This window comes from Chelonia mydas, chromosome 8 (assembly GCF_015237465.2).
Source record: "Chelonia mydas isolate rCheMyd1 chromosome 8, rCheMyd1.pri.v2, whole genome shotgun sequence".
Taxonomy (NCBI): Eukaryota; Metazoa; Chordata; order Testudines; family Cheloniidae; genus Chelonia; species Chelonia mydas.
In genome coordinates this window covers 95,409,042-95,424,057 of record NC_057854.1, presented here as the reverse complement: position 1 = coordinate 95,424,057, position 15,016 = coordinate 95,409,042, and the positions used below count along the sequence as shown (strand labels likewise).

At 39.9% G+C, this 15,016-nt stretch overlaps 1 protein-coding gene across 9 annotated transcripts in view; it reads right to left on the bottom strand.

Annotated features, from left to right (window-relative positions):
• Nucleotides 1-3,362: 3,362 nt before the first annotated feature.
• Nucleotides 3,363-15,016, bottom strand: part of TUT4 (terminal uridylyl transferase 4) — a 74,677-nt gene continuing 63,023 nt past the window's right edge. For 7 of the 9 annotated variants that reach the window (XM_043553128.1, XM_037906684.2, XM_037906688.2 and 4 more), the window contains 5 exons: nucleotides 14,042-14,202; nucleotides 10,037-10,137; nucleotides 7,572-8,097; nucleotides 4,961-5,134; nucleotides 3,363-3,884 (listed from right to left, as the gene is read on the bottom strand). In XM_043553128.1, coding sequence (XP_043409063.1) covers nucleotides 3,793-3,884; nucleotides 4,961-5,134; nucleotides 7,572-8,097; nucleotides 10,037-10,137; nucleotides 14,042-14,202 — 1,054 coding nt within the window. In that variant the 3' untranslated portion in view covers nucleotides 3,363-3,792. Of the gene's footprint in view, nucleotides 3,885-4,960; nucleotides 5,135-7,571; nucleotides 8,098-10,036; nucleotides 10,138-14,041; nucleotides 14,203-15,016 lie in introns of those variants that run through there. The other 2 variants (XM_037906689.2, XM_037906690.2) reach the window with 2 other exon arrangements.

The window sequence follows — 15,016 nt, the reverse complement described above, 5'->3', positions numbered from 1 at the left end:
TAGCAACAAATCATTAGGACCGGTCACTCAAGTGCTGAATGAAGTGGCTGAGCTGCTAATAAATATGCACTCATTAAAATCAGTGACTGGAGAGCAGAGCCTGTTCTGCTTAAAAACACTTTAGCAACTCTTAAAAAATAAAAAGGCTTTAGGGGTGACTTTACAGACCACTGAGCCTTACATGAGTAACAAGGGAGGTAGTTACTACTCAATGCACAGCAGTGTTCAAACACAAAAAAAATGTTGGACTGAAAGATGAGAATATGCCATCTAAATCAATAGAGCATCTTCACTAGGAATGCTGAGTTCAGGTTAAAAACTATAGGAGGAGATAAAACAGAAGTCAGAGTCGTCATATAAGGGCCATAAAAATATTCCTCTGTGAACTGAAATTGAAAAGACGAGAACTGGTAAATCAAATGTTGTTTATTGTCTAGTTTTACAAGAAGAAGGGTTTATCCACTGCAACTAAACAGCAATGCATTTTAAACTGAAAGGATTTTTTTAAACAACCAGTGCAATAAAGTGTCAAAGTCTAAGAGCTTAGCAGAGTTCAAAAGGGTTTTATATGATTAATGAGAATACCCACTGTTAGAAAGGATTTTTTTTTTTTTTTTTAAAGATGCTTATATTTCAGGGCATAAGCCTGTCACTAACAGAAGGAGGAAGAAACTTCCACGAAGGCCAGATTATTCCATAACAGTCTTACAGAGATTCGGGCACCTTTTTCTGAAGCATCTGGTACTAGCCACTGTTGAAATATTGATATTGAAATAGGTGGACTCCTGGTATGATCCAGTGGGGGAAATTTCTGTGTTCCTAGCAGCATCTGCCTCATTAACTATCAGCAGGAAGAGGGGAGTGACTAAGCCCATAGCTGTTTAATAAATCTGAATGAGAACAACTGTACTGTCACCATTTCTGTTTATCTTTAATAAGAGGTTAGCAAATAAAAAGCTGAACAAGCATGTTGTTCCAAAGCCAAGGGGGCAAGAGCTGAAACATTAGCTTAGACTACCTTAAGAACAAAAATTCAGAGGAAGGATATGCGATTTTCATCATTTTAAAAGTGTTATATGCTCTTACAAATAAACATGGCTATAAAATTAACACATCAACTGACACTAACCAATTGATTCAATGAGGTGAGCTAGGGTTACCCAAAAGATCCCTATATAGAAAAATGTCTAAATCATCTTGGGCAAAAGACTGTGCAATAGATGGGGCTTAAAAATGTACCCCAAGGTCCACAAATACAGGCTTTGTTGGACCAGTGGCAAGTGAATTCCAGAATCTGAGGCCCCTTACTGAACAGCCTGTCATTTAAATCTAGAACCTGTTAGCCCAAGCAAATCTCAAGTGTTGGCAAGAGGGAGTCTAAAGAATAGCCAGAAAGAGACTGACAGTCCAAATCAACATTTTGCATTGGAATCAGAAGCAAACTGAAAGCCACAGTAGTCAAGTATGCTGGCAGGCTGCTCCTTGTTTGAATCCGCCACCACCAGGAAATTGAGCAGCAATGTTTTGCACTAGCTGAAGTTTCCATGTTGTCTTCAGTTGCAGCCACAAGTAGAACATGTGGCCATAATCGATGATGAAGGCAACAAATACATCAATAACTGTGGCAAGGTTACTCACCAAATGCAGATGGAAAACGCTACTTTGTCTAAAAGCAGTTGGGGATCCAAAAGGCCACATTGGATTGCATCCCCTATTAACAAATAGAAACAAGTGTCCTCTGGAGGATTCCCCATGCTTACTATGATCAGCTCTGTCTTGTCCAAATGGAATTTCAGGCATTTATCCCTCACCTAGGCCCCATTCCTAGTCAGATACAAAGATGGAGAGTTTGAGTATCATCAGTGAACTGAGCCTTTATTCTAATCGGTCCACACATCCTAATACTGAATTTGTTACAAATCCAAAGACAAACTAACAGCATACATACATAACATTAAGCACCTCTCATGACAGTTACCCTTTTCATCTCATGCCCTATCCCTTTGCTATCTCTTGTTATAGATGTGTGTAGACAGGTCATACTGTCTGTGACTCACTCGTGCCTTCAGTGCTATATACAAAATGGTGAGGGCACCATCTTTTCATCCTCCTCCCAACTGGATTAGTGACCAACCCTAAAAAGGAGCAGATAACAACTGAACTTTCACACAAAAGAGAGCTCTTCATACTAAAGAGCTATGCTCCATGCTCAACTCAGAGAAAAGATATCCTGTCAAGCACTACACCACCTGTGCCAGTTGGGGCCTGGCACCACATCAGTGATACCTCATGGTCAACACACTCAAAGGGAGCTAATTTTTAAAAGTGTGTCTACTACATCTCTCAATCATTCCGTCAATATTTTTAATGATATGAAACTACGGCTCTTTGGGAGACTGGTGAGCTCCACATCCCAAAGCGTTCTCAAGGCCAAGGGCAGAATTAGTGCAGTTGTTGGTCATGTAGGGAACAATAATCTCTTTGGAAGGAATTTTTTCCACTCAAAAAGAGTATCTTGTGATGATTTTTCTAGATTTCATAGATTGATCCAAATCTGCTACTATAATCTGGAAAACGACCTTCAGCCCATGGCATGCTAAAGACATAAGATACAAGCACAGGGACTAGACGCTCAGGACTGCAAGCAATAGCACAACCAGCTTTTAACATGTTGGATAAAGTCAGACAATAGTTGACAGAGCTAGGTAAATTCAGAATGGAGTTTTAAGACTGCTACACAACAAATTGGCTATGCTATCAAATCAGCGGTTTGGGTCAGATTGTCCTAAGGAAGTCAAACGAAAGACTAAAAATTAGCAACAAGAAATCACCTCCCTCTTTGAAAGGCATGAATTATAAAAAGTCAAGACAGAATATATCCCTGCAGGTTAAAGCCTCTATCAATTTACAGAGTATATGATGCACAGTAAGCACGCAAGATGCAATTTATTGAAGGATCAGCTTAATGACCGGTTCCTCTCCCCCTTGACTGAGGCCCTGTGTCACAGCACAGCTTGATTCCTGTTGAGTACTGCACATAATTGGATTTAAAGCTTGTGAATGTGGAAGCAGATGTACAATCTCTCCCTCCATATATACTGAGTACATTTAGAGGAAAAATGTGTGATCAGTAAAATACAGTAATAGTATATGGTGATGGTAATGATTTTGAAAACATTTGAAGTGATCAGGTACATTTTGGTTCTGAATATATGTGACCCAGTTTTTCCAAGCCACTTACAGCTTTCAGATCCCTTCTTTCAAAAAGATTTTAAGCTAGAACTATATTTTATTTGTTATATTAATTACCCAAATATGGACCAAACACATTCCAATATACAAGTATGGAAAAACCTTAAACCCTGGTTTTGCACTTTTGTTTTATTTTCTCTTTTAAAAAAATTTTTGGCACTACATAGTTCTGTAAAGAATAGAAGTGACAATTTTTTTAAAACACATGAAATCCCTTTCTAATTTTATTTTTAGAACAATATATATAAAGTCTGAAGCAACCAAAGTATGAATACAGCTAATAGAAAATAAAGAACTTAATTTTAAAAATTCTCTCTTTACAGTTTACCAAGATAAAACAAAACACAATTGCCCTTAAAAATAGGGTAATAAAATAGATGAAATTTGTATCACTCAATTTTGTGATACTAGTAAAAACTATAGATCATATCTATATACAAATGATACAGTTTAAAAACAGTCTTAAATAATCTTGTATCTAAAGATGTTGCATTAAGATTTTAAATCAGAACCTGATTTTTCCCCCCCTCCCATTACATTTCATTTTTTCTGCTGAATGTAATTCATATTCAAGTGTGGGAGTCCTTGAGACAGAAGCGAGAACCGCTGGTTATTCTGCATCAGTGGACCAGCTAAAAGAAAATGAATTACAATTATTTTAGCAAAACAGATGTACTTAAAAGTGCTTGGCTATATTCAATATATTAGATATTTATAAATAAAAGCATCTACTTGACCGGTACATTGGATACCAGCACAACTGGAATCTCTATCTGTAAGGCAGCACTATTTTAACCCAGTCTCTGAATATCCCACAGAGTCATCGATACACTTTTATTTGCACATTAGTTTATCCGAATTCATTTAAGTTACAGTAGGAGATAAAACAGGGCAATTTCAGAGGAGATGGAAATGTTGGCCTCGCTCATTCAATAGCTGCAAGTGAATGAAATGACTGGACTTACATACAGGAACTTTCACCCTAAGGATTCTCTCTAATATTATATAAGATTGTCCATCATCATAGTATCCTGGCACCTTCAAATTCTGGGCCTGATTCAACTCCTACGGGAGTCAAAGGACATCTTTCCACTGACTTCAATGGGATTTAGATCAGGTCCTTTATGAACTAAGAGCGCAACCCTGCAGGATTACACAGAAGTCACTAGAAGTTGAGAGTGCTCATCATGCTGAAGATTAGGCCTTAAGGGCCTATTCCCTTAACCTTTACTCATGCAAGTAGTCCCTGAAATTGATGTATGGAACACAAGCAATAGTGAGTGAGGAATATTCATGGGTAACACAGTTGCAGGTTTGGGGCATAACACACAGGAATTGGTTTACCCCTACTGAAATATAAGTGGCTCTATTGTTGGGGGCAACAGTCAGGAGAGAAGGATGGATGGCAGGAAGGAGTAGGGGGTATTCTGGTCAAGGAAAGCAGTGCAAACCCCTACTCTTTCAGAAAGTGCCATAGAATGTTTGTGCTCATGCAGTGAACATAGGATCTTGGATTTTAAAGTCTCATTTAAAAAGATCCCAACACAGACTTCAATTGATCTACTATGTGAGGATGAAGTGTTGAGTTGACTCTGTTGGAATTCAAATTGTGCTTCCAGGGGACCTAAGTATTTGAAACACGATTCATCAGCCTCTAAGCCACTGAAACAGTAAGAGAGACACAGCTTTTCTTTATTTGTTCTAGTACCTTGAGGGTAGAAAGGTTTGTTCGGTGGATAGCTGGCATTTCCCTGCTGCATGTAGTTCTGAGGCACATTGTAAGGCCACACTCCTCGGAGGAGAGGAAAATGGGTAGGGGTCCCATGGTCCCAAGGGACAGAAGGAGGGTTCATTTTACCAAACTGTCCTTGGAAACCCTGATCTATTTTTCAATTGAAAGGGAAAAGCATATTGCAAAGTTCAGATGAAATAATGAAACAGTCAGTCATAAAATACAATTTGCATCTCAACAAATTACTATGTGGGACTGAAAGCAGCTAGATTTGGAAAGTTAAAAGCTTAATAAATAAATTATATTTCACATAAAACTACTGTTTGTCACCTTAATGACTCAATTTTTAATGTAATACTAATAGCTTGTTGGTGCCAGAAGCTGAATTAGCACTTAGTATCAAGATATAAAATCTTGCCTGTCAGTATAAAAATAAATTAGATGTACTGTATGTTGCTCTAACAGGTTCTTAAAAACAATGTTTATATCTAATCCTGAAAAAATCTTCAACCATCACTGATGTCAGTGTGACCTGAGGGCAATCATCCTATCACAAAACTGGATCCTTGAAAGAAGTGATGTGATGGAATTTTACTAATTTTTGTACGTTTAATAAACTTAATACAATACATATACAATACCAATTTCTCTTAATATATAATTCTAGAAAGAAGTATTAAAAAACCTCTTCAAGTACTATACAGTACGTATGCTAATCCATTCACAAATCAAGTATTACTGGAACATTAAGGATGAGAAATCGAGAACTCAGAAGTCAGGGCATTCCAAAAGTTAATGTTGAATGCTCAATCGTAACTCTCCTCTCTTGTGTGTTTGCCTTACAATTTCAGAAGACAGAATATTACATATCATTTTTTAAAAAAATCAGATGAATGATCCATATTTATTAATTTCAAAATATTCTTTAATAAAACTAATAGTATCAACCCTTCTGCGATATCAGAGACCAACTCTCATGTAGTTCTCACTGCTTCAAGCAAAAAAGCTTTTACATATCCATTTACGTAGACTGGTATTGCTGATGAACCATGTGGTTGTCACATGATGGAATTTGATTTTTCATTTTTTAAAATATTTTCAAATTATTTACAAAAAACAGTATTAAAAGAAAGCACTCAAATTGTTAGGAAATGCCAGATTTAAGGTTCCCTGTGCAACCTTAATACAGTCCCCTAATGAGTCTTTATAAGATCACACACCATTTTTTCCACGGGACCCCTGACTTATTCAGTACACAGGATGAATGGTGCTCTAGGCATGAATCAGAGTTGTGTAGTAAAGGAGGCTGTTGTCTGTAGAACCTCTGCCTCATTTGTTGCTAAAGCTGGAAGGTGTGTAATGAATGTGGCAAGGGGCTGCAAGAAGAGAAAGGACCGTCTCATGGTTAAGGTATTTGAATGCTGCCCTGGAGAACTGGATTCTATCCCTGCCGCTGCTACAGAGAAACTCTGTGATGCCACTTAACTTTTCAGAGGCAGTCATTAATTGTGTGTTCCTCATTTTTTGGGTATCTGACTTGAAATCCTGTGGTCTGATTTGCAGAAGCGCTGAGCACTTAACAGCTTCAACTGAACTCAACAGTAGCTGTGCTTGAGTATATAAAATGCTGTACAATGCTAAGGATGCTGAAAACTCAGGCCCTAGGTCTCCCAAACTGGGCACCTAAAATTAGTGGAAACTTTTCACTTTAATCTCTCTGTGCCTCAGTCCCCCCACAAAAGTGTTGTGAAGATTAATTAATTAATGTTCATGAAGGCCTCAGACACTATAGTGATAAGCACCACAGAAAAGTTCATGAGGAAATTAATAATTCTGCCTTCAGAATAGGGTTTGAATAGTGTGCAGTAATCAAGGCAGGATCACACATTGAACAAAGAGGAAGAAAAAAAACATTGAATAGCTGTTCACTAACACCATGCGTCCTGTGCACTGAATGAGGCACCATGCATCCTGTGCACTGAATGAGGCATTGGTGCTATAGAAAAATAGTACGTGATAGCGTATTCTAAGCCAGCCTCTGCATAAGGGGACTGAATTAAGGTTGTACGGGCAACCTTAATTCTGGCATTTCCTAACTTTTGAGGATGTGACTTTGCAACCTTATTAATGTTCTTTTAACATAACTTTTTGTGTCTAATGTATTATTATAATAAAGGTATAAACTGAGAAAACAAATTCATAGAATTATGGTTGAGGTTCATATTTAATTATTGGGATTTTCTGAACTGAGTGCTTGATTTCTCAGCCTTCCTGTTGCATTAACATTGCCTTTTTTACATTGATGTAAAGGTTCACTTCCTTCTGCCAACACTAATACTACTGGATTTCTCACTGGAAAGTGCCACCATGTTTCCTGTGGATGCTAATGGCAGGACCACCAACCCCTAATATCCAACCCAGATTTATGTAGTTTTTCCGGAAAAATTGTACAGCCAATGTCAGTGACTCAGTTCTTTAAACTTCACATTTCTTTAGGGTAAAACAGATTTAGAGAGTTAATTGGTTCTGTAACATTTAGCATTTGTACAAAATGTGTGAGATGTTTGATACAATAGAGAAGAGTTACCTGAATTCCCCACAGTGCCATTGTTCACCAGTGAGTTTGGAGTCACGGGATTGTGCCAGTGTCCCTCATGAGAAGTGCTGGGGATTCCCATGGGCCTGGCAGCAGGCTGTGCAAAGATGATACTGGGATCATTCAAGCTTACACTGCTCTGGTTATTTGTGGTGTTGCTGCTGCCAGACCTCATAGAAAATGGAACATTTGTTGAATGAGGAGGGTTACCCGGTGCAGAATGAATAACGGGCCCATGAATAGGCCACGAAGTGTTGGGAAGCTGAATTTGGTGGTGATGGTGCATCTGAAGTAGTCCCAGGTTATGCAAGGTGGAATACTGACCTGGGGGAGATTGGGTAAAGTTAAACAAAGGCAGCTGGACCTGATGGGGTGGCTGTGCACCCTGCTGTGGCTGTGGAACGTGCTTAGACTGGGACATTGGCTGTGGCTGAGCCTGGTTAATAGAGGCTGGTTGAGAGGAATTCTGTGTAAATTGCTGAGGCTGTGGAGAGTAAGATGACTGATGCGAATCAGACTGGAGGGGAAAAAAAAGTACGTATTTCCATTAGTTCACTAGCTATTTAATGTTTCTCTTTAATAAGCACCTGACGTATAACACTCCTCATAAGGAATGCAAATGCTACCCACCAACACATTATCTGAGCTCTGACACATGTTGAGCCAAATTCTCTGCTGGTGTAAATTAAAAAAGCTCCAGTGACTTCCATTTTCACCAGCGCAGAATTTGGCCTGTTAAAGCCATTTGGCACACCCCACAGTCTGAAAAGTTATGCTGGGCAACTGCCAGCCCTAAGCCACTATTAGTTTCCTTCAATATCAGGTTCTGATTTGTGGTCAGAAGTGTCCTTTCCTGCCTATTCTTCTATAGCACAGAACGTCACTAATTCCCTCAAAACCCCAACAGGTTTACCTTCCTCCTCAGCAAAGAGTTCAAGAGTGGCTCTCAGCTCCACATGCATTTTTGTAAGTGTTTCCATAGTAAACACCCAGTAATTTTTAAATCTTTATTTAACCTGTTAATGAGAAATTAGACAGGCAAGGTGGGTGAAGTAATATATTTTACTGGACCAACTTCTGTTGGTGAGAGAGACAAGCTTTGGAACACCTTTCCAACAGACGCTGGTCCAATAAAAGATATTACCTCACCCATCTTGTCTTTCTAGGATCCTGGGGCTGACACAGCTACAACACCACCACTGAGAATAACATATGAGAAACTGTCACTCCAAAGACCCAGCCTCATCTACCACTTCTTGGTGCCAGGCTTATGAGGCGAAGTTCTTACAGCATGAGCAGGCTGTCTTTTTTCTCTCTCCAAGCTCTTCCCATACAGCAGATAAACGTAGGAGTAGGGAAGAGCCAGGGAAAGCTGCTTGTTGCTGCCACAGGGTAGAGGAGCATGCCAAGAACTGGCCTGGCAGGGAAAGAGAGAATTTCCCTGCTCCCTTAGCACAATTCTTTACAGAGTTCCTGCACCTGGTCAATTACCTTGCCTGCTCCTCTCTCTACCTAGGTCAGCAGGTTCTTCCCTCCAGCAGCCAGTAGAATAGTAACGCTTCTCTTAAATCTCTCCCAACCCTAGGTTTCTCTTCCACATTGACAGCCCACAAATTGGCTCCTTAGTATGGTGGTGGATGACATGCAACAGGCAAAGCACTTGCCCCCTGCTGCTACTCCAGTTACTCCTGCATCAGTCTCAGCCAGTTTCATCAAACCAGGAAGAGAAGGCAAGGGTTGAGAACTGGCAGAGACAACTTCTAGTTTAACAGCTTATACAAGTTTTTAAAAAATATAACTGAGGACTTACTACTATAGACATTTTTAAAATGTAAAAGTGTATTTGGTGGCATGTAACCCACCCATATTAGCAGATCACTATAATGAGGTGGTATATTACCAAAACTCTACACCTGTTACAGAGTATTCTATCATGAGACTTCTTTTCCCTTCTGCTTCCCATTTTTTCTACCTGCCCCTGATGGTCACCATCCCAACTGATCATCGAAAGGCCCTGACTTATTTCATCTTTTTAAGCTAGGGGAGAGACAGAATTATGAAAATCACCAATTCACAGTCTCTTGCAAGGCTGAGTTGAGCTGTGCTCTAGTTCAGATTTAGTTTTATCTATGTGTATTTCTAGTGAGCTCATCTCTATGATAACTAGGCACAAAGCCTCTTAGTTTAGTCTGACTGGTAGCAAGGCCGGCCTTTAAGAACTGCTGGTTGCCCAGAATGAAGCTTGCCACAAGCGGTCTCTAAATGACAATGCATGGCAAACCAGATATCAGTTTCAGTAGCTCGTACTGTTGAGTAAATGCACTATTGTCATTATAAAAACCAGAAGTCGTTCAGAGCGATTAGTGCAAACATTTTACTAGCACAGACCAGGTTTGCTGGTTTCATTATAATTAAGAGTATTTTATTTTAAAACTTTCAAGCTAATTGGAACTTACACATTCTGACGGTTGTCTGGTACGTAATGGTCGTTCCACTTGCTGTTGAACTGACCCTGTCACTAGCTGTGCATTTACCAGGCTTCGGACCAACTGGGCACCTAAACAAGAAAATATCATAAACAGAAGTTTTAATATAAATCAAGAGACTATGCATTCTAAGAGACTAAGAAAAGCTATCCTGGGTCAGACCAGTGCTCCATCTAGCCCAGTATCCTGTCTTCTGACAGTGGTCATTGCCAGACGTTTCAGAGGGAATGAACAGAACAGGTCAATTATCAAGCAGTCCATCCCCTGTCATCCAGTCCCAGCTTCTGGCAGTCAGAGGTTTAGGGATCCCCAGAACATGGGGTTGCATCCCTGACCATCTTGGCTAATAGTGACTGATGGACCTATCCTCCATGAACTTATCTAATTTTTGCACGCAGTTAGACTTTTGGCCTTCACATCATCCCCTGGCAATGAGTTCCAAAGGTTGACTGTGCATTGCGTGAAGAAGTATTTCCTTACATTTGTTTTAAACCTGCTGCCTATTTATTATACCGGGGGACCACTCGCTCTTATGTTATATGAAGGGGTAAATAAAGTTACCTATTCACTTTCTCCACACCATTCATGATTTTATAGACTTCTACCATGGCCCCCCCACCCCTCCCCCCAGCTGTCTCTTTTCTAAGCTGAACAGTCCCAGTCCTTAATCTCTCCTCATATGGAAGCTGTTCCATACTCCTAATCATTTTTGTTGCCCTTCTCTGTACCTTTTCCATTCTAATATATCTTTTTTGAGATAGGATGACCAGAATTGCAAGCAATATTCAAGGTGTGAATTACCATGGATTTATGTAGTGGTATTATGATATTTTCTGTCTTATCTACCCCTTTCCTGATGGTTCCTAACATAGTTAGCTTTTTTGGCTGCTGTTGTACATTGAGCAGATGTTTACAGAGAACTATCCATGATGACTCCAAGATCTCCTTCTTGACGGGTAACAGCTAATTAAATCCCCATCATTTTGGATGTATATTTGGAATTATTTTTTCCAATGTGCATTACTCTGTACTTATCAACATTGATTTTCATCTGCTAGTTTGTTGCCCAGTCACCCAATTTAGTGAGATCCCTCTGTAACTCTTCGCAGTCAGCTATGGACTTAACTATCTTGAATAACACTAAGCAAAGGAGCAGGAGCCAGAAACTCCTGAGTTCTAATCAAAACTCACTGTATGGTTTAGGCAAATCACTTAATCTCTTTAGCCTTTTCTACAGCAGAAAATTTATGCATTAATGAAAACAGGTGTTAGCAATGAGTGCAACACAACTGGCCGTTTAACCTTGTTCTGAGCAATATGAATGCTCATGTCAACAAGACTCCTTATCTAGAAGGCATGGAAGCCCCGTCTAAACCAGAGCTTCAAGAATTGCTACCAGCAATGGAACTTTACCAGCATTAGCAACATTGGGAAATTTTTGCCAAAAAACCCTAATGCAAAAAAAGGGGTAAACATTTTCAAAAGCAACTCTGAAACATAGGAACCTAACTCCCTGATTTTCAATGAGACTTTGGCTCCAAAGTCAGTTTTTAAAATAGGACCTAGGCTCCTAAATCATTTAAGTGCTTTTGAAAATTTTAGTCAAGGCCTTTGTGGGATTATATTTACCTACCTCAGAGGGATGCTGGAGGGTTAATGTTTGCACAGCACTTTCAAGAGGAAATGCACTACATAAATGTGAAGTATTATCATTTATTATTAAATAAATGCATCAATCAGGGAATGAAAGGCATTTAACTATAAAACTTTGGATGGGGAATCAAATATGATATTCTGAAACTAAGACTAGAAACTAGACTACTTACATAATGGTTTTTAGGCAAGTCAGGCAGAAATTGTTGTAAATTATTAAAACACTTAAAAATCTATTCTAATGTCAATCACTGTTTTATGTACGGGTTGCTCTGCCTGCCATTTTTTCTGAAATTTTAAACCACTGATCCCCATTCCGCCCTCTGCAATCGCAGCATAGGAAGTCTCATTCTAAATACCTCTCCACTCTAACGGTATTTTTGCCTCATACAGCAGAACCTTCACTTTCAGAGAGATCCACGAAGCAGCAGACAGCATGTGGAACATTCTATTACAGCAGTTAATTAGAATTAGCATTTTTTCTTTGCTAGTCTAAAAAGCAAGATATTCTGTGGGTTCCTAGAATTTGGTATTGTCAAAACAATGTGTGACAGCACTTTGTAATATCACAGAGAGACAAGGACACAAACTCTTACCAACGGATACTGTAAGTGGTCTTGTGAATGATATATACAGGCAATACAAAGAACTAGTCCATGATATTTAGTGTACTGGCTAAAGAGCAGGGCTGTAGTAAGACTAACTGAGGCCTGGACCCATCACAATTTCAGCACAGCTATATCGCTCTCCCCATCCAAAGACCTTGTCTACACAGAAACTTAGTGCAGGATAAATATGTGTAAATCTGTAGTGCGCTAGCTTGCCATGCACTGATTGGTCATGTGTACACTGCTTCTGAGCATTAAGCTCCATAGTGCACTTTGATGTATGTCAAAATGTATTAAGGAACTTTTAATGCAGGGTAATAGGATCCACGTGGTGACTTAGCGTGCATCAGGCTACCGCGCTGTACATTCACATCCTGGGTTGCTGCGCACTAAGCCTCCACACAGACAAGACCAAATAGAGACATCATCTCCCAACACTTTCCTCCTTACTCTTCCTTCCCAGCTCCTCTGGTTATCTACCCCTGTTTGGTCTTCTTGTTCTTTCCTCACTCCCAGTCCCCACACTCATACTATACTTATTTTCTCACTGCTTTATGCTGTTGGGCCCCTTCAGACCACTCAGTCATGTCCCAAGGATCCTTCCTTACCCCACTCTTGCCAAACAGTGAGAAACTACACTTTGTCATTTCAGAAAGAGATGTGCAAGGGAGCCTGATAATATTATTTGAGAGAGGTGTATGACCAAAACCCTGGATCCAAACACCATTAAACTCTAAAGGATTTTGGATTTCAACTTTACATCTTAGACCCACCTCCAACTATAAAGCACTTCAACACAGAAAAAGGTATATAATTTAAAAGTATGTTTATTTGTGAGAAGAGACAAATAAAATCTAGTGTTAATTAAACAGCCATACCCTTCCTGTCTTCACTATAATGGAATGCACTTTCACACAGCAAGGCTCTGAGTGCAACCCCCCCTTATAAATTAAAAACACATTTTTTTAAATTTAACACCATTATAAATTCTGGAGGTGAAGTGGGGTTTGGGGTGGAGGATGACAGCTCGCGACGCCCACATATTAACCTCACAACCCCCTGCGGGGTCACGACCCCCAGTCTGGTCTCAGTGAACAAGAGCTAGGATCCCTGCCCCCCGTTGTGGCTCCTTTGAGCTGGTCATGCAGCATAAAATACTTCAGGACTCTGTTTACATAGGGGAATACCCAAGAGGGATTAAGCTGGTGCAGCTGACTCTACACCAGCCACTCCTGGCCCTTCCAACATGGTGTAGTGTGGGTAGGCCAGTGGCATAGCCTAACATGCTAAATCCTTAGCCAGCAAAGCAGACCCTTCAATGGCCGTTCCTGGTGGCATAATTTACAGCAGCGCTTAGGTTGTTTTAAATTATGCTGGGGTCCAAAATACCTCCCCAACTTTTCCAGGATCAAGAGAGTGGAAAGGTGACTTAGATATACCTTTTTCCATCCATTCACTGTGTCTTATGATGAACTCAGCATATCTAGACTCAAGAATCTGGTGCAAAAATTCTAAAGCTTGAGCAACATCCCTTTTGGAGAAAAGAGGTGCTTAAAATGAAGCTTGTGCTGACTGAGAGTGGGTGTCTTGTGCTGCAAATGTGAGAAGGTGCAATGCTGAGGAGAGTGGTGTAGAAACCCGAACAGAATAGAATAGCCTCAGAACTTTCTAATGACAACAACAGAAACCATCATAGATGAGACCGCTTGTTTACCTGGCACGCTGTTATTTCTCTGTCGAGTTTGTTTGAATTCAGGACAATCCCTTCGAACATGTCCCACATCCCCACAGATGAAACACCTCTTCTCTCTAGTCTCTCTGTCCTCTTCCTTCACTTCTTTTTCATCGTCTTTCTCATTCTCCTTCTTCTTCAGCCTACATGGTAAAGTTTATTAACACTGGTGCCAAAACATCATCTGTACAATTCTACAATTCCTATGCCCAGGAAGGAATATCATGACCCAACATATGTACTGGAACACAACTACCCCAGATCCCACAGCGAAACACTTTCCAGAGCCTGGGCTGGTTAAGGAACAGCTTGTAGTGGAATCAATGAATTCAGTTTCTGTTGGATGGTGGAGATGCTACAACACAAGGTATTCTCAAGAAGAATACATTAGCATCCTGGTCCTGGCCCAGTAACAGCACTGATGGGTGCAGCACAAAGCAGTGGTGCTCTTTCAAATGTTGAGCACTGACAGAAGAAATGGCAAACTGGAATTAATGTGAGGAATAAGAAACAACCTTTCTTTAAGCTGTACTGTTTTTTCATCATAAGCAATACAATAATCCACTGTAATAGTTTATACAGTTGTACACTTTAAAGTCATGTGGTAAAACGTAGTCCCCCTCCCAAAGCTTACAATCTAAATAGACAGTGTATTGACAAAGGCTACAGGACTGCTTGCAATGAAGAGCAGATGATAATACTGGTGTTTAGCACATATCTTGTTAGTTCAACCATGCATGTGTGTGCACGTTCTTTCAGGAGAGCACTTGGAATTGGTTGTGGTTAGTCATACAGCTTGGGCAAGGCAAAAAGGGGGTGAGAAGGTGAGGTCAATGGACTCTTAAGAAGGATAATGGGAAGCTTTGATAAGAAAAACACTGTACTCTCTGTAATACGTTTTTCTTATCTGCATTGGACATGCAAGCCATGAAAGTCCTCCTCAGTTAATATGATGAT